General features: G+C 38.2%; 1 protein-coding gene across 1 annotated transcript in view; it reads left to right on the top strand.

Annotated features, from left to right (window-relative positions):
- CUBN (cubilin) overlaps positions 1 to 18,824 on the top strand; it is a 256,784-nt gene that overhangs the window by 64,078 nt on the left and 173,882 nt on the right. The window contains exons 23-27 of the mRNA XM_016213239.2: positions 646 to 838; positions 2,344 to 2,504; positions 3,021 to 3,202; positions 4,026 to 4,182; positions 6,895 to 7,082. Of these exons, the coding sequence (XP_016068725.2) occupies positions 646 to 838; positions 2,344 to 2,504; positions 3,021 to 3,202; positions 4,026 to 4,182; positions 6,895 to 7,082 (881 nt within the window). The remainder of the gene's footprint in view (positions 1 to 645; positions 839 to 2,343; positions 2,505 to 3,020; positions 3,203 to 4,025; positions 4,183 to 6,894; positions 7,083 to 18,824) is intronic.

The raw sequence follows: 18,824 nt of genomic DNA, 5'->3' as shown, positions 1-18,824 counted from the left end.
TTGAGTACATACTATGTGCCACAGCCTTTAGTTGCGTTATCTCTAAGCCTTGCATGTACTCAAAGATAGTTACCATCTCCGTTTTAGAGATGAGGCTCAGAGAGGTGAAGTAACTTGTCCAAGGTTGCATAGCTTGTCAGTGTCTGAGCTGGGCATTAATGGTCATTCTGATCCTGAGTCTCATCTCCTATTTTTCACCTCATGGCCAAGGTACCTGCTTTGTCATTTCTTGTAAATGCATGCTTTGGTGAAAACCACTTAAAGGAAGCTATGAGAAGGAGAACAGAACTAAATTATTTCTAAGTCCTCTCTCTGATTTCTGTAGTTGAGTCTCATTTATAATGTCCATGGTAATTTGCACAAATTAGAAACATTATAACACTTCCAAGAACATAAAAATTTGTTCACTTACGATATAAATAACAAATTTACACTACTTAGTTTAGGTTTACTATTAATAATTGTTTTGCCTTTGAGATTTCAGAAATCTCATTTTGAAATAAAATTACTCTTTGAACATTCCAGAACAGCCTATTACAAATCAAATACATTGGTGCGAATTAATCAAAGGTATATTACTGAATGTCTTATGAACCTAGAGTAGTATTTTTTATTTTCTCTCTCGTGGTTTATTTCTTTTCACAGTATGCTTGAAAAACTATACAGAAGAATCTGGTGTGTTCACATCTCCAAACTTCCCCAATAATTACCCCACCAACTGGAAGTGCATTTATAAGATCACCGTGGGAACCAGCCAACAGATTGCATTGCACTTCACGAACTTCTCCTTGGAGGAGACCATTGGTGGAGTATGTATGGGAGATTTTGTGGAAATCAGGTGAGCACCTTCATTTCATAGTAATGTTTTTCATTATTTTCATTCATAATTTTTCCTGGAAATGTTAAGGAAAAAACATAAAAATTATAAAACTTCTTGTAGTGCTCTTTCTTACAAGACATAAAGTTTGTCATTTGGAGCTTGACTTACCAGAAGAAAAACAGAAAATTGTGTAAGATTCTGTGGTTATTTTGAAGTGATTCTTTTATTGTGAATATTTGAAAATAAACTCCAGATTTTATTTGGGCAGAGTAAACAAATGTACTACCACTTTGAAATTAGATGCTTGTTATTGTTGACTATCTACTTTATATAAAATCAATTTAAATTTTAGGTTGTTCACTGTCCATTTAGTCTAATTAGATCATAAAATGGTGTTACAATAGCAACCTTATCTTAAGGTTTTCACAAAGTTTTTGTATTCAAATAATAAAAGCCTAGCCTTGTCCATTTCAGTGCAAGACATTTTTTCTTTAATTCTTTGCTACTTTGAAGGAATGTGTTTAAAATTTTGTATTTGCAGTAAAGGTAAGTTAGCTTATCTACTTGTATTTCTCCAGATCATTAAATTGAGTTAAATTTGGCTAATCAACTTGTTATACACCTGTTTTAAATATTTTATTTGGCATTTCAAAAGCCTGGAATCTTATACTATTTTATAGTAAATTTTATTTTGTGATATGAAGTAAGATACTAAAAAAAATAAATCACAATTGTACTATATCATGCTAAAATAACATAATTGTCTTACTTTACAGTGGTTAATCACTGTACTTTTATATTGAGTGAATCCTTTTTTAAAAAAAAGCTACCGATTATAAACTAGAATTAAGACCCTAAAAGTTCTTGAGGAAAAAATTATTTTAAAATTGTTGCGATAGTTAGTTCAATTTGTTCATTAGATTCCACATATGAGTGAAATCATTTGGTATAAAAAGAAAAAAATGAGAAAACTCATCGACATGGACAATAGTGTGGTGATTGAGGGGGTGACAGGGGGGTTGGAGGTGGAAGAGGGAGGGTATAGGGGGCCAAATGGTGTTGGAAAAATAAAATTTAAATTAAAAAATTTGCTATATAAGTCAAATATGATATATTAAATTGTGAAAATTTTCTTAGAAGAAAAATTTTTAGAAGAAAAATATTGAAGTTGTGTCTGTAAAATAAAGCAACATTTGTTTATACTTTTAATAATTATGGTTTCTTTATCTGGCGTTCACTGACATTTGCCTGACACTTTATTTGAAGAGAAGACTAAATACTTCGTCTCAGTTTGCAATCTATTATATAAAATGTTGTGCCAACCATAAATGATGGTTGTTCTTTATTAAATTATTCAAGTACTACTTAATAAATTGAAAATGATGTTTTTAAGAGTATTTTTGAGAGACATTGATTGACTTAAACTGATGTGTTTGCAATCTCAAAGTTCAAATAATGTTAAATGTTTATACAGTAATACTGTCACTAACCTGGTGAATGTCCGCATCTATCTTTTGTCACAGAGATGGAGGGTATGAAACTTCCCCACTCCTGGGAAAATACTGCGGCTCAAACCCACCTCCAAGAATCATCTCTCACAGTAACAAATTATGGTTGCAATTTGTGAGTGATATCTCTGACGTAAGGTCCGGATTCTCAGCTTACTGGGATGGATCATTAACAGGTAAATAGCAAAAAACTATCTTTTTAAAAAATTTATCTTTATTGTTAAAAGTATTACAGATGTCCCCCCATCCATTAACCCTCTCCATTAATCCCCTCCACCTCCCTCCCACTCCCTCCCCAGGCTACCCAACACTTGGCAAGTCCAATTGGGTTGGTTTCTTGGTTCATGTATTGACATACTCTTATCTTTATTTTTCCATCTGTGTTTTGTGATTACTATTTGTAATAAGCTTCAACATTGTAAATATTTCTGACTTAATAGCAGCATTTTTTTTTTTTTTTAAGACAAAGTAGGAGAAAATGTTCTGGTTCCCTGGTATATTTCATCAAACTGGTCATCTTGGTTAGGAAAAGGAAAGTACACTGACATGAATTAAGATTCTGGGCTAGCTACTCATTGATGATGTAGTTGTTTTGCATCTTGGATTAAAGGGGAGTAATAGTAACACCAGTTAGATATAGACAAGATTCAATCTGACTAGGCTACGCATCATTCCATCTCTGTCTCCTGTAGGTTGTGGGGGCAATCTCACCACTCCCACTGGCACGTTCACATCTCCCAACTACCCGATGCCCTATTACCACAGCTCCGAATGCTACTGGGGGCTGAAAGCCAGCCACGGCAGCCCGTTTGAACTGGAGTTTGAAGACTTTCACTTGGAGCACCATCCAAACTGCACTTTAGATTATCTGGCTGTATGTATGAAGTTTCAGTTGTGTCATTCACTGCTTCCTCCTTGCCCCACAGTCATAAATGAATTTATTTTTGTTTTTGAGATTTGAGAAAGGGAAACATTTAAACAAAACATCCACATAAACATTTTAAACAAAATAAAAAATTAAAAGAAAAGGAAATGACTTGCCTTCTAAGTATATCATGTATTACTGAATGACTTGGTATTTATATAATATTAACATATATTGAAGGAACTATATATACACTAAATATTAAAATATATGAAATATGGACAATTAAGATATGATTGAAAGCCTACTGAAAAGGGGTTATGAGATTTATCATAATTATTGTCTCTGTACTTTCTATATCTGCAGTGCAAAATAGCAATTTAGAGGACTACATTGGTGATTTAGAGATGATAATTGAAGTCCTCCAAATACGACTTTTTATAGTGCCAGCTATTCAGCCTTTTCCATTAAAACACAATCTAAATTTAAAAATGTATTAACTTGTCATAAATTATAAGCTATGAAATAAAAAGCAAGGAAGACTACTGATAACAGCTATGGTCTCAAAAATATGTATTAGTCTTTTAGTTTCAATCTTCAGATTTCAGCCTGGGTTCACAACTTTACAGCTATACACAGCCATGGCTAAATGGCCTGAGTTCATGGCCTAAGTTTATACACATTTAAATGTAATTTTTAAAGATATTTTGATTCAGGGTTATCTTTTCGTTATGTCATATATGAATTCCCTTTCCAGTTCTTTAGGATTACAGAGGCCTTTACATAATGTTTATAGCCGTAATCGTTTGACATTTAAAATGTTTTATTAAAGGTATATGATGGCCCAAGTACCAGCTCTCATCTGCTAACTCAGCTTTGTGGAAATGAGAAACCGCCTCCGATTCGTTCGAGTGGAGACAGCATGTTTTTAAAACTGAGGACAGATGAAGGTCAACAAGGAGGTGGCTTCCTGGCCAAATACCGGCAGAGTAAGTATGTACACTGGCTGCTTGATGCCTGTAGTAGATCTTCAATCTTTTGATGAATGAAACAAACTGAAATAAGTATAAGCCATTAAAATAAATCTTATCTCCTTATTGAGAAAAATTTAACTCTATTGGAGGGAGAAATGGTTATGCATTAAATTTATCATTTAACTAAAGCATGTGGTAAGCTATAGAAACTTAGGAGCGTATTTAATATGCTGAAATAGTTGCAATTCAGCTAAAGATCAGTGTAACCGGTTAACAGCTAATGGATTTGCATTAGTATCAAACATTATGATCTTCTAATTATTCCACTGTACGTAGTATACTCCACACAATTTTTTTTTTGTCTTGTACTTCAGAAGCTACCTTAATTTTATTACAGGAAACTATGGTCCTTGTGAGCCAAACATGGAATAAGCACGTTCTTTACTGTGGGAAAATCTGGTCTTTGTAGAGATGCCATTTTAAAACCTGCTTTCCTATTAGGCAACCTGGAATTAAAGGAGCATCACACAGAAAGTCCAGGGGCCCAGGGGCTTGTCTGGCCTGGGAAGATCACTTTTCTTCTCTGGGGTTCCATGATATTTTTTCTCCTAAAGAAAGGAGATTAAATTAGGTGATTGTGAAAGCTCCCTTCTAGCTCTAGAATTAAATGCTTTCTAAAGTTAGCTTCAAAATGGACATTTGACAAAGTTTTCTTAAGTTTATGTTATTTAATAAACACTTGACTTGTGTTTTTTTGTGTGTGTTGTTGTTTTTTTAATCCTCACAGGAGGATATTTTTTCCATTGATCTTTAAAGAGAGTGGAAGGGAGGGAGGAGGCGGGAGAGAGAAAGAGAGAGAGAGAAACATCCATGTAAGAGAGACACATCGACTGGTTGCCTCCCAAACGCACCTCCCACTGGGGAAGGGAATGAACCTGCAACTGAGGTGCATGCCCTTGACCAGGAATCGAACTTGCAACCCGCAAGCCAATGCTCTAACCACTGAGCAAAACTGGCCAAGGCTACTTGTATTTTTGAAAGTACCATTTGCCCCACTAAATCTAAGTTTATCCATAATTTTGACACAATTATCTAAAAATAGAATTGAAAGTCACAAAATCATGATCTGAATATACTTTGGATTAGTTGAGAGTATAGTTAATGTTTAACTTTGATTATGTGTGAATTTAAAGATTCGTATTCACTTATATCTAGGGTTAGGCTGAACTCTAGATGGTTTTGAATACTGAGTTTTAATGACATGTAGCTTTGTTCTTCAGAAATTCATCATTAGTGCATGAAAAGCCCTCCCAAATCCCAGCAGGGATATATCCATTTGGTTGAGCACATAATCCTTTCTCTAATTTTATTATTGCTGTGCTAATATGTTTCTCAGTTACTTTTATTTCTATGATATTTTACTCTCTCCCATAATTTCAGAACACTAAAGGAGTAATTTAGTGCACATGGGTGCTTAAAGGTAAAAATCAGAAGTAACCAGTGAGATTTTCCATATCATTTGCCATTTGGCAGATAGTATAATTTTTGAGCACTGAGAACAGCTCACATGGTTTAATGGACCATATTTTCCTCTGCCCTGTTTTGTCGTCATTGAGGCACACGATGCCTGTCTGCCTAATAGGTGTAACTTCTTGCAGGCACCTAAAATCACAAAATCATTCTTTAGAAATCCTGTGTGGACAAAAATATTACCTAAAAATATTCCAAGAGAAATAGTTTGAGTACTCCCCTGCTCTAGCAAAGGAAGATTTCTGAAGAGCCGCAAGTGTATACTTTTCAAACCAAAGTTTATAAACAGTATTCCAGCCACCTGCCAGGAGACAGTCCTGTGGTAGAAATGCATGTATGAACCATGTTCTTCAGAGACAACTTTTCAATATAACATTTATTTTCCCATTCTCCTATATTGCACGCCATACAAATAATATAAGAAAGACTTGAGAAAAGGCGCGCGTACGCCTTTAAGTCATTAGGTGACTGAAATTGGCACTGACGCCCAGCACAAGCCATACCCCCTCCAGAGGTACCTAGTATAGTTTTGTTGAAAACTAAGTTGAAGAAAATGCCACCCTTGGATTGAAGGCTTTTAAAAAAATTTAAGATTTTCATTTTTCTTCCAATCCTGTACATTCCCTCTATTCGCTGGGTACTTCCTGATGACTAACTAGGGGGATAACAGAGCCTTTGTCATGGGTTACATGCTGACTTTTGAATTCAACAAAGCCATGCTATTATTCGTTTTTAGCATTCACATAGAACTTTGTGTTTTTAAACTGTTGAATTTAAAGGTCAAGATTTCTGTCCCTTCCAAATGTTAAAGTTAGAAAAACAGAAGCATAGAATGTTTAATACACTTCTCTAAACAAACAGATCTCTGACTAGTGCTAAGCTATTTGGCTTTCCACAGTTCACAGGACTTGGATGCCCATTCTGACACAGGCAATTTTCATGACACTTTCAAGTTGGTGAATTCACTCAATCATTTTACATTTGTTCTAAATGGAGACTCTTTCACTATAAAAATGCTATACCAAATATATAGATAGATGATAGATAGATATAGATATATAGATATATATGTGTGTGTGTGTGTGTGTGTGTGTCCTTCCTTAAAACTAAATTTTTTAAAGGAAATCTCACACACATCTTGGAGCAATTTTGGTATATTTGAGAGTGGTTCTTAACAATCATGGTTATTTTTTCCAGCATGTGAGAACGTGATGATTGTGAATCGAACCTATGGCATCTTAGAGAGTATACATTATCCAAATCCCTATTCTCACAACCAGCGTTGCAACTGGACCATCCAAGCAACAACTGGCAACACTGTGAATTACACGTTTTTAGAATTTGAATTGGAACATTACATAAACTGCTCCACAGACTACTTAGAGGTATGTATTCTGAAGCTAAGTAAATGACTTTATTTTCAGATAAAGTTAGGCAAGCCAAACTTGAAGTTACCGTGCTTGAAGAACCAAATCCCTAACCCTGCCCCACACATCTATAATATGCCACTAGCCATGGCGTTTGAACAGGAATATTTCATGCCTTCCTCTGCATTGTCTTCATCCCCACCCTAGGAGATATATATTTTTTCATTGCTTTTCAGAAAGTGGAAGGGGTTGGGGGAGAGAGAGAAACATCAATGTGAGAGAGACACATTGATTGGTTGCATCCTGCATGTGCCCTGAGCGGGGCCAACGTGCCCTTGTCCAGAATCAAACCTTCAGTTTGCAGGCCAGCGCTCTAACCACTTCACTAAACCAGCTAGGGCTCTGCATCATCTCAATAGTAGGGATATGTAAGCTTTTAAATTATATACACAGAGAACTATGTTTTTGGGTTTCATTATACCTTCTGGACTGACTAACCTCATGTAAATTAAATAATGCAGAGGGGGAAGAATAACTTCTATTTTTGGTTGGTTGCTTTTATGATTGCTCTCTACAAATAGATCAGAAAAATGTTTGGGTGTCATGGCCTTATTTAATACTTAATTTGCCTGATACTAGGAATCATGATTTCGATTTTTGTTTTTGTTTAAATTTAGGCTCATTTTAGTTAACCTTTCTTTTTGCAAAACAGAAGTTTCTATTTGTTATAATAATGATCACCAGTGACACTTATTCAATTCTCCATATACAATGCTATGCAATAAAAGTAGCTTGAAAATCAAGGAACCCAAAATATGAGGTAATCTGCAATTTTCATGATATCCTATTTATAAAACATTTATTGCTAACTTTTTTATGCAACTTTTTAGGGCTATAAATTGTAAAGTTAGGCAGCTACTTATTTTATTATGTAATTATACATTCATATATAAAATTATGAACTATTTATTAATTTAGAAATATTGATTTCTACTCTCACACTTCATAAAGTAATTTTAGTCAATTTACATATATTTTGACATATATTTTCATCATTAATAAAATCACTTTTTGAGTCATCTAACACATCATGTTCATATCCATTTACATTGTTAATATATAATACTTTTGAATCCACACTTGATGTTTTCACTAGAAATCTTTTCTGAAGAGACAAGTGCCAACTCTGATAACACTGGGACATTCCCCCCATCCCACCTGTCCACAACACAGTGATTTAGTATGTTTCTTTTTAAGGTGATCATGGTTTTTTGAAGCCTTGCTTGTAAAGACTCCCAACATCCAGCACTTGTAACTTTGAGGACATATTCTCAGGAAAAAAATGCTTTATCCTTGTAAGAAAAATTGTAGCCCTCCTTTTACCAGTTCTTTAAAAACCTACCATTGATTGAGGTTGTTTGAGGTTAACATATCTTTTCCAAATAGCACATCTCTTTTTCAAAACAAATAAGAGAAACTTCCTGTACTTCGAGAGACTTTCTGAGGTCCTGAATATATGGATTGCCTTGTTTTTGAGGGATAATTTTATGGGTTAAAGAAAACCTTGTTTTATATTTAGAAAAGTTCAATATTATAGAAATATTGAACCATAGTGTTTGCTCATTAGAAAGTTGTATTTACTAGTATTCAAAGAAAATAGGATGCAACATAAGACAAACTTATAAGCACAAACTTGACAATGGTTTTGAAGTCCGCTTTCCTTGCTCTAGTGTTTAGGTGAGCTTCACAAGCTTAATAATGGGTGCCTGCCTCATTCCATTTGCCTGCAGTAGCCATTGTTTTTCTTCACATGGTGAGATCTTGATCATTCTGTATGAAAACAAAATAGAAAAGTTGCTTTCAAAGCCCTTTTTCATACCACAAGCACAGCAGTTCATCATATTATATTCTTACTAATTGTGATTGTGCCCACATGCCCTCCTGACTCTGGGGTTTGTGAAGGTGGGAGCTGCCTTCCACTAACTGTATGACCCAGGCACTGAGTCCAGAGTTGGGAATCTTACAGGAGCTCAGTAAGTTCAAGTTAAATCGAATATCACAGACATATTTTAGCACCAGCCTAATGATAGCTATTAATTAATGAGAAAGAACTGAATTCCAAACTAGCCTTTTGGTATAAGCCCTACACAGTCATTGCAATTCTATCACTTTGAGCACAAACCAAAATAGAACTCGTGGCCTTGGCAGAGCATTGCAATACGCTCGGCACCACGTAGCGATTTCATAAAGCACCATGGAGAAAGCTGCAGAGAGGGGGAAGCTTTTGAACTGGACTTTAAAGCAAGCTTTGGCAGGAAGAGTAGGGAGGAAATGAGATGAAACCTTTCCAGAGACTGGACTCCATCTCTCTGGACTTACTTGAGGATGGAACAGTAACAAGGCCCATCAGATAAATTTTGGAGGTGTTTGAAAACTGTCAAATAAAAAATACTTGTTCCAGTAACTGTAGAGCAGCTCATCAGAGGCCCTTCAGAGATGATGTTACAGGCATGCCATCTGTCTTGTGCAACATTGATGGTGAAAGCAGCAAAAATACAGAATGAGAACCAGAAGTTCAGCAAAGCCTTCCAAAGAATGATGCTGTTGCCAGAGGGAGGAGATTTTTTTCCATTTCTTTAAGCCAAGGGGCAAGGCCAGAGCAATCTCTACAGTGGCTGGTCTCTGATGGAAAATGTAAAAGCACAAATAACCATTTAAGGAGAGCAAAGCCACAAACACAAAATCTAGTTTCATTATTTTAATAACTTGTAGTTAGTTTGTATTTTTTCAAGTGACTTAGCCAAGTCTCAATTGAATGACTGTTACTGCAGCCAGAATTGCATTATTTTGATTTAATAAAACTGAAACTATGAAAGGACTTGATTAGGTGCTGGTCGGACATTGTGCCCAACTTTGCTGAGAGGTGTGGATGGGTAAGAAGCCCATCTATGCTTCATTGTTTTGTCTTCTGGGCAAAACAAAATGTTTGATATTTGGAAATAAAATATTCATTGGGAGGGAGGTTCATTTGCTTACAGCAGTAACCGTATTGCTCATACAGTTGTGGGAAGCCAACTTTAAGAATTCGTCCTGTATTTTACAACTTGATTTCACTTTTCCATTTTTTGCTTTGAGTCTGAGTCTCCATGTGGAAGAGAAGATTTCTTATAGGTGATCGAGTATGCAAACAGAAGTGATGGATTTGAGAGCGATCAGCACAGAGATTATAGAAAGACCAGAGCATGTGTTAGGTCAACAGGGAGCATGTGCATGGTGAGGAAAGGAAGGGAGGAAACTAGGAGGTCATTATGTTATGGAAGCTGAGGGAAGAGAGTATAATAGAAGGTGACAGTGATCAATAAGGTGAGATTCTCCCAAGGGGCCAAGAAAGGCCAGGTTTGAGCAGTGTTCCTTGGAGATCAGTGTGACCCTGGGCAGAGCATTATTTAAGGGTTTGTGGGAGCAGGAACAATACTGTAGAGTGAAGAGGCATGAAGGGGAGAGAGTGAATGTAGAAGCCTAAGTCCCTGAATTCAATGTCTGCATTCTCTCAAGCAAATCATCATTAATTCTTGGCCTCTTTTCTCCAATTTTCATCCTTCATTTCCCTAACTGGTCCTCAAGTGGTGCGCTCTCATGGGACCTTTGCATGTTCTCTTATATGTCAGTGTCTCTTAAAATGTGGCCCAGGATTGGATGCAGCACTCCAACTAACCTATCCAGAACCAAGTATGCTGGGACTATATCATCTGGTTCATATACATCTGGTATTGTAGGCTGAGGTTAAATGAGCTTATTGTTAGGTCGTAATGTTGGACTACATTAGGACCTATAATCTCCAGGTCACTTTTGCATGAATTTTAATGGCTTTGTAGTTACCCCCAGGATATTACTCTTAGTAAGTTATGTTTGACTGTTTTGCCTGAGAATTCCATCACTTCATGATTCCTCCAAATCCTGATTCTCGGTCTGTAGAGCATTATTCATTTGTATGCAGACTCTTTGACCACTGGTCTACTAATTATTAAAAAATAATTGATAAAAATGTCAAACAAGATGGTGCCTGTTTCAAATTCTCCAAAATGACAGGTTTCTTTGGTTAAAATGATCTATTATTGAACACTTTTACAATAGCATCATTCAAACAACTTGGTAATAGTAATAGCTGATCTTTATCAAGCATTTATTATTTGCTAGGTAATTATGACAGCAACACGCTAATGTAGGAAATATTATACCCATTTGACAGGTAAGACAACTGAGGTAAATACAGGTTATCTGCAATCACAAAGACTGTAGATGACAAAGTCAGGCTTTCTCACAGGTTTTATGGCTCCAGGCCAATGCTCTTAGCTGTAGTACCACACACCCTCTACCTATTATACACTTTTTCACAATTTTCTGCCCCCTCAAATGTGGCATGAGGGAGTGTCCATGAAACCCTTGGGTCTACCACTCTAGAGACAGTCACAAAGAGAAATTTATGCTATTTTAGCATGGTTTCTTCATAGATAAGCAGTGGTCATTTATTATAATCCTCTCTGCTAATTGCTGACAAATTGTTTTTAGTGTCCAATTTAGGATTTTTCAAAAAATTACTGTCAGTCTTACTCATCTGTGAGATTCCACAATAAACCTTTCCCACATTTTGGAAGCTGAATAATTTTTCCTTCAGATCTCCAGCAGTCTTACTTTTCACTGTTGTGCTTTTTATTCTTGGTCGCACATACACACTCAAACTAAACCACGTAGAAAAGATTAGCATTATGAAGGACTGGTTCTCTGAGGAAAGTAAGAAACCTCGTGGCACACAGAATAAACAGAAAAGCTGAGAGAGGGCAGAAACAGAGGCAGCTTAGTGGATTCTCCCCTCTGTCTTCCTGCTTTGTTGCTTCTCCCTGCATTGTGTACACTATTCCCATCTCTCTCCCCCAAAACTTCCTTTGAGTTTCTGCAGCCTCACAATTTCAGTTTCAACATGGCCATCCCAGCCATGACTTCACATCTTTTTCAAAAAAAATCATCACCAGAGGATATGTTTTTTATTTATTTTATTGTTTTATTTTAGAGAGAGAGGAAGGAAGAGAGAGAGAGAGAAACATCATTGGTTGCCTCCCATACTCGCTCTGACCATGCATGGAACCCGCAACCTTTTTGGTGCACGGGGTGATGTTCCAACCACTGAGCCACCGGGCTGAGGCACGACTTTACCCCTTTACATGACCGTTTACCTCAGGCACTTACAACCAACTAGACTTGCCTTTGTCGACAAAGTACCAGCACAGGTGGCTCATCTGGTTGAGTCTGACCGCAAAGGCATGGATCTAGCCCGTGTAGGGATGGGCGACCCCCCAGGCGGTCGACCAGATCACAGATCTGTGAGCAGGGGCATGGGTTCTGCTATCACGCTCAGACATTTCTCATACACATTTAGCAAGATTACAAAGTAGGTTCTGTAGTGACTGTACCTTCCAGTACTGCAGGATGTAATTCATTTAAACCTAAAAAAATTCATTTAAAGCATTGACTGCCTTATCTTCTAAATTGGATTTCAATGTCTCTTCTTCCAGTTTCAAAATCATCTGAGGCAAGTTTCTATTTCCCCTTCACTGAGTTATGCTGTCTTCTGCCGGTGTTGGCCCAATCCACATTTTTACCTGTCTTTTGCCCTAATGATAGCTTTAAAAAACATAGACTCCCCCTCCCCTCCCATTGTTCTATTTCCTACAGTTTAGCTCATTTGTATGTGTGCCTAAAAAATGGCCAGGAAGCGCCTATGTAGCTCCATGTGTTTCTTCTTAACTGATTTTTTCCAGAGGTTTTCTCTTTTATTGTTGTAAAGGCTATTCCTGACTTTGTGGATAGAATTTAATTTTTTTAGAATTTTTCATTTTAAAAAAATTTTCTTTCCTTTTTCTATTGCTGCTCTTTTATTTTTCATTGTTAATATTTTTGGCCCATGGGCTCATATCTCCTTTTTTTAAAATCCTCACCCAAGGATATTTTTTTCCGTTGCTTTTTCAGAGAGAGTGGAAGGGCGAGAGAGAAACATCGATGTGAGAGAGACACATCGATTGGTTTCCTCCCTCACATGCCCCAACTGGGCCGAGATTGAACCTGCAACCAAGGAACATGAGCTTGGCTGGAATCAAACCTGGGACCCTTCAGTCCACAGGCTGACGCTCTAACCACTGAGCCAAACTGGCCAGGGCTCATATCTCCTTTTGAAGTCTGGCTCCCTAGAACCTGAGACCTGTGACTGGTGTGTGCATTCAACCAGGCTCTAGGGAAATGGATCCGCTCTCCTGTTTTGGTCCCTTCTACATTAAAAATCATTTCTTTGCTGGCCAGAATTAGTCCCGGGTAGCACTTTTCTATGCTGTTTACTTTCTGAGAGAAGAGAGCATATAAAGAATTTATCAGGTATCATGCTTCCAGAAAAAGACATCTGAGTGATGTCTAGATGGTTGAAATGATTTCCCCATGGCCACCCTAGTTTATTTCTCTTTGCTTCACTTTTTCCTCTGTAAAAAAATTGGAGTCTCTACCAAGCAAGAAGCTGATACTAGAAGATAAAGTCCCTACAACTAGCTGCTAAATCTGGCTGCATTCCAAAACCACCTGAGGATCTTGTGATATAATCAAGAAAAACATATTCCTAGACCTCACCCCAGACCTGCTCAGTCACAGCCTCTGGGGGTTTCAATAGGGGGGCCCGTAAATCCCTAGACTGGCCCTTGAGGCCACAGTCTGTAGCCCACTTCTACCGAGACAGCACGTCGCATCCACACTTCAAAGCTCTCTCTGGGGAAGTTATAAATATTTTAATAGGTATGCTCTTAACGTATACCTTTAAATGCTACTAAAGTTACTTTTTCAACGGGTCTCATTTTTTCATGGGTATAGCTGAGTTATATGCTTTGTCTCATCAAGGCCTGGTAACGCTGTTATCATACTTACCTCATTATGCAAAAATGTCAGATGTACTTTAAAATTTTTGAATTCTGATCCCAATGTTCTCCCACCTTTCCTTGTTTGGCACCTTCGCCTCTATTGTCTTTCATCACACCCTTTCTTACCTTCCTCTGCATTTTCCTTTTCCACTTATGTCAGTTTCAAGTCCTCTTAATTATGTCAGGGACTTCTGTCAAATGCATTTCCTACTAGCCTTCACAAGATTCATTTCATCTCTTGCCAAATCCTCTTGCTGATGTCATCATGTTCGCCAGATGTTTATATGATTGTATTACACTCCCATGTCCTCCTTCCAATTACAAAAGAATGCATTTTAAATGAAAGGATAGCTGAAAATATCCATATCCCTGAACCTTTCAGTTCTACATCCGCGTTTTTTAAGTCTGCAGCCTGAGCAACATTTTGCACCTGCGACTGAAACATCAGGTCCCTGCAATATTGTAGTTAGTTAAGGTAACACTTGCTGTTGTTGTGGAAAACTCGTACATTCTCAGACGACTGAGAAGTTTATTTCTCAGTGGCATCAGAGTTCAGTGCGGGTGTCCCTTGCTTTCCACATGGTGATTCAGGAACCCAGACAAAGGGAAGTTACAAAGAGCTGTGGGGAAACCCCATATCTCTTTCTGCAACAAATGTTGATAGATGTTTCACTAATAAAGAGACCTAAATTCTAATAAATCTGGGAAAGCTGAATTAAGCACAAGTAGGGTTTGCTCTTCCCTTCTGTTTTTGCTGCGGGAATTCCTCGAGCTGTTGCTATCATAACTATGCATTGCTCATTCATTTATCCATTTATTCAGTTATTCAAATATATTTTAGACACATAGGCCATGAAAATACAACTGTTTTAATATCAGTTTTTCTTGTCTTCAGGGAAGAGACAGAGGTTAATTTATAACACAGTACAGATTTAATTACAAGCTATGTTAGTGCTATCAGGGAATGTTATTGGGTGTTCTGAGGACATGAGACTTGAGAGCCAAGCTCACCTGTGGGTCAGGGAAGCTGTCCTGGGGAAGGATAACAGCAAGATGCGAAGGAAACTTAGGGATGTTGTGTTTGGAGAACTGTCAAGGAGAAAGCCATTCACTAGTTACAGGGGTAGGACTGATTTTAATCGGTAATATACTACTGCAACAGGGCAGAGGGCCCAGTATGAACTGAACTGAACTTCAATTTGCATAGATATGACTGGGCATTTTAAAGGGACAATGAGGGGGATGGGAGGGCACCAGTGGGGGCTCCAGCAGAGTCCGGGAGATGAAAAATTCCAAACGCTCAGGAAGCCTAAGTGTGGTTAGACCACCTGGGTCTGTTGGGGGTTAGGCAATGATGGAAGATAGGAGTCTTCCTCCCACAGAGACTGAGACACAGGGGCCCTATCCTTTCTGATGATGACATTCCTAAGGAACGGGTTTCAGATCCTTGAAAAAGACAGTCCTGAGTTGTAGGAGATATGTGTACGTCTCAGAGGGACAGAGGAAGACTCAGAATTCTAAGCCCTTTTTAGTAGGTGCTCTAAGAAAGGTGGTCAGGGGGCGGTCAAGGTGTCCTAGGGGTTGGCCAGTGTTGACCGTCTTGAGCTTTCTCAGGCAGGTACTTAGGGGGCTAAGGCCATCCTAGGGATGCGGCCTTGAGCTGATAGAAACTATGTTAGTGTTTAAGATTTTAATGTGGGGAAATGAGTGGAAGAAATCGTTTGTGCTGAAAGTCTGTAGTTTTTATAGGGCAGGCTTGAGGCCTAGTAGAGAAGGCTCAGAGGAGCCTGACAAGAGTTGGGTCAAGGAGAGAATCTTTGTCCGAAATGAAAGATCAGGGTGGCTGAGGCCGAGATGAGCTCCCGGGTGGGCGAGACCTGCAAGTGTAGAGTGTGTGGGCATGTGTGACTTTCAGTGACCTCCCAAGGAGCAGCACGAGATCTTTCCAGTGTAAGCTGGGAAACTGATTGCTCAGGTTGGCACTTTTAAAAACTCTGGTTTCCAGAATAAATTGAAGGGAGGTAAGGGTAACTGGAGACCCAGTGAGGGGTGGCTGCGGTCCAGGTGAGAGAGACGGCAAGAGTTCTTCATGTTGTGTGTGGAGGAATGTAAACATGCACTCGAGCACTTAGGAGCTACAATCCACAGAACTGGATGAACGACTGGATGGGAGGAAGTGATACAGTGAAAGAAACAACGATGATATCAGGATTTAGCCTCATAGAACTGTGTATGACGGTGACAAGCAGGGAGAGAGTGGGCCTCGCCCTGAAGGAGGGAACACTGAGGGGACACCAATGGCAGCAATTCCAGGTAGATTAGTCTTTGCCTGGAATTCTTACTCATTGACATCTCTTGGACGTTAGTATTCCACAGAGCATTCTTAGGAAAACATTATTCTAGAGATGTTTTCCAATTTTTTTCTGTTTTTATTCTCATACAATAAGTGAAACTTTTAAGTCCGTGAGATAGTAGAAAGTTCTCCTTCACATCTCAGATGTTTATTTTGAGAATGACAAGAATGAAAGTCTAGGCACTATTACAGACACTTGGATAGATATTATTGCTTATCCTCAGATTAGTCTAATAATTGGATTTTTTACACATTTAACAGACAGGAGAAATGGGACTCAGATAAGTAACAATACTCAAGACCACACCGTTAGGAGGTTATGGAGCCCAGTTCATGCTCAGGTCTTTCAAACCAAAGTGAGGACCCTGGAGCCTGCCTGGACTCAAAGCTTGGATTCTCCACACTAGCTGTGACTTTGGGTATGGAAATTGACCTCTTGCTGCCTCAGTTTCCTCATGTGTAAAATGGAGGGAACAATCACACCTACTCATAAAATTGTTATAAGATAATCTACACACCCGGCAAATATTCAGTACTCAAGAAATGCTTCTTACTATTCCCAGCGCTCTTTTGGGGAGAGCACAGCTCCCTCGTGGCCATTCAGATTCTGCCTCCAAACATTCGGGATATTGTTTCTCATCTTATAACAGCCTCCCTCTCCTGCAGATGCCATCTCTTTCCTGGTGACCTGTCACTTAGGAATGCTGCTCCTCCTTCGGGAGGTCTGACTTCCTCTCCCAGGCAGAGCCTTGGTCTGGTCTGTTCGTAGCTCCGACAGTTCAGAGCTGGACCTCTTTCTCTTCGTAGCTCCGACAGTTCAGAGCTGGACCTCTTTCTCTTCGTAGCTCCGACAGTTCAGAGCTGGACCTCTTTCTCTTCTAAGGTCCCTTCTGCCACACGTATAGCGCTTGATAGGACTTTGGTTTCTTTTATCTTTAAAGACCCTGCACCCTCTCTAATAAGTGAAATGTAAACAGTTAGTGTTTGCGGCACACGTCACCCTTGGCCACATGATGCTATACAGGCCTCAGAAACAAGTGCCTCAGTTTCCGAATATTTTGGTCTAAAGATAAACCCAAAGTTGGAGGCAACTCCAGACACCACTCTTTCAGTTGTGGATCTTTCTGTCCCTTTCTGGGGGGTTCACTGGAATTAGAACGGCTTACACCAGCTCTCCTATGTTTGCTGGTGACTGTGGGATGCTAATAATAAGCAGAGGTTTCGTAACTCATCTGTCGCTCACTTGTAAGTGAATGTCTCACAGGTGCCCAGGCTGCATAAGAGGATGTACAGCCTTGCTCAGTAGTCTCTGTCCTCGTTTGGTCTAGCAGAGTGCTTAAGGTTGAAGACTTTGCTCTGGCTGGTGTGGCTCAGTTGGTTGGACATCGCCCGGGGCCCCAAAAGCTTACCGATTTGATCCCCAGTGCGAGGCGTGTGGGAGGCAGCTGATCGATGTTTTGCTCTCAAATTGATGTTTCTCTCTCCTTCTTTATCGCCTTTTCCCTTCCTCTCTCTCTAAAAATCAATAAAAATATATTTTAAAAAAGATTGAACATTCTGGAACCAGAATGCCCAGGCTTCATTACTTAATAGGTAGGTTAAACAGTACATTAGACATGTGCTGTATATAAGAAAGGTTAAAACAGGGAATCATTTGGGGGTCTGGAATGGATTAATTCAATTTACATTATTTCTAATGGGAAAAAATGATTCAGTTTTTGAACAGCTTGCCGGAACTAATTAAGTTTGAAAACCAGGGTTCCACTGTATATAGGTGTGTGTGTATATATATTATATACACACATAGATATATACATACATATATATATGAGGAGAGAGAGGAAGAGAGAGACCTATATATATCTATATATCTTTATATTGCCAGAATAAAGCTTGGCACATATTAAACACTTACATAAATATTCACTGTCATTATTTGCACCAATCCTAAAGTGAGAAAAGCACCTCAGGTACAGAGAAATTCACAGATAAAAAGCATTCAGTTTTTTAGGCTGAGATATGATTAATGGTTCATTTTTTAAGACACTTAATTTCCCTCTTTCTTTTTGTCTACAGCCTGTTTCATTAATTTTGTTTTGACACTTCTCACAAAGGATATGTGATAAAAGATAAAGCCAACATTTTAGTCCACTTATTCTACTAAAGGCTCTGTTAAGAAATATAATGAAAAATACGTTGATTGCATCGGCTGACAGGAATTTGGGGTATTATCACTGTAACTTAAAAAGCATATTCACTATTCTCTATTATTACAGAGGATAAGGCCTTCATTATATCCTTGAATTTAACAATTCTTATTTTTAAACAAAGAACAAATGAAGAAAACAAGAAAATCTCCTTGAGGAGTTGATTGATGCCTTTTAAAATGTTGAATTAATAATACACTTTTACATACCTCAGTTTCCAGAACTCTAAAATGGGGATAGTAATACT

The sequence above is a fragment of the Miniopterus natalensis genome, chromosome 1, assembly GCF_054644295.1.
Source record: "Miniopterus natalensis isolate mMinNat1 chromosome 1, mMinNat1.hap1, whole genome shotgun sequence".
Taxonomy (NCBI): Eukaryota; Metazoa; Chordata; class Mammalia; order Chiroptera; family Miniopteridae; genus Miniopterus; species Miniopterus natalensis.
The sequence above is the reverse complement of the archived record's forward strand: the minus strand, read 5'-3'. Positions and strand labels throughout refer to the sequence as shown.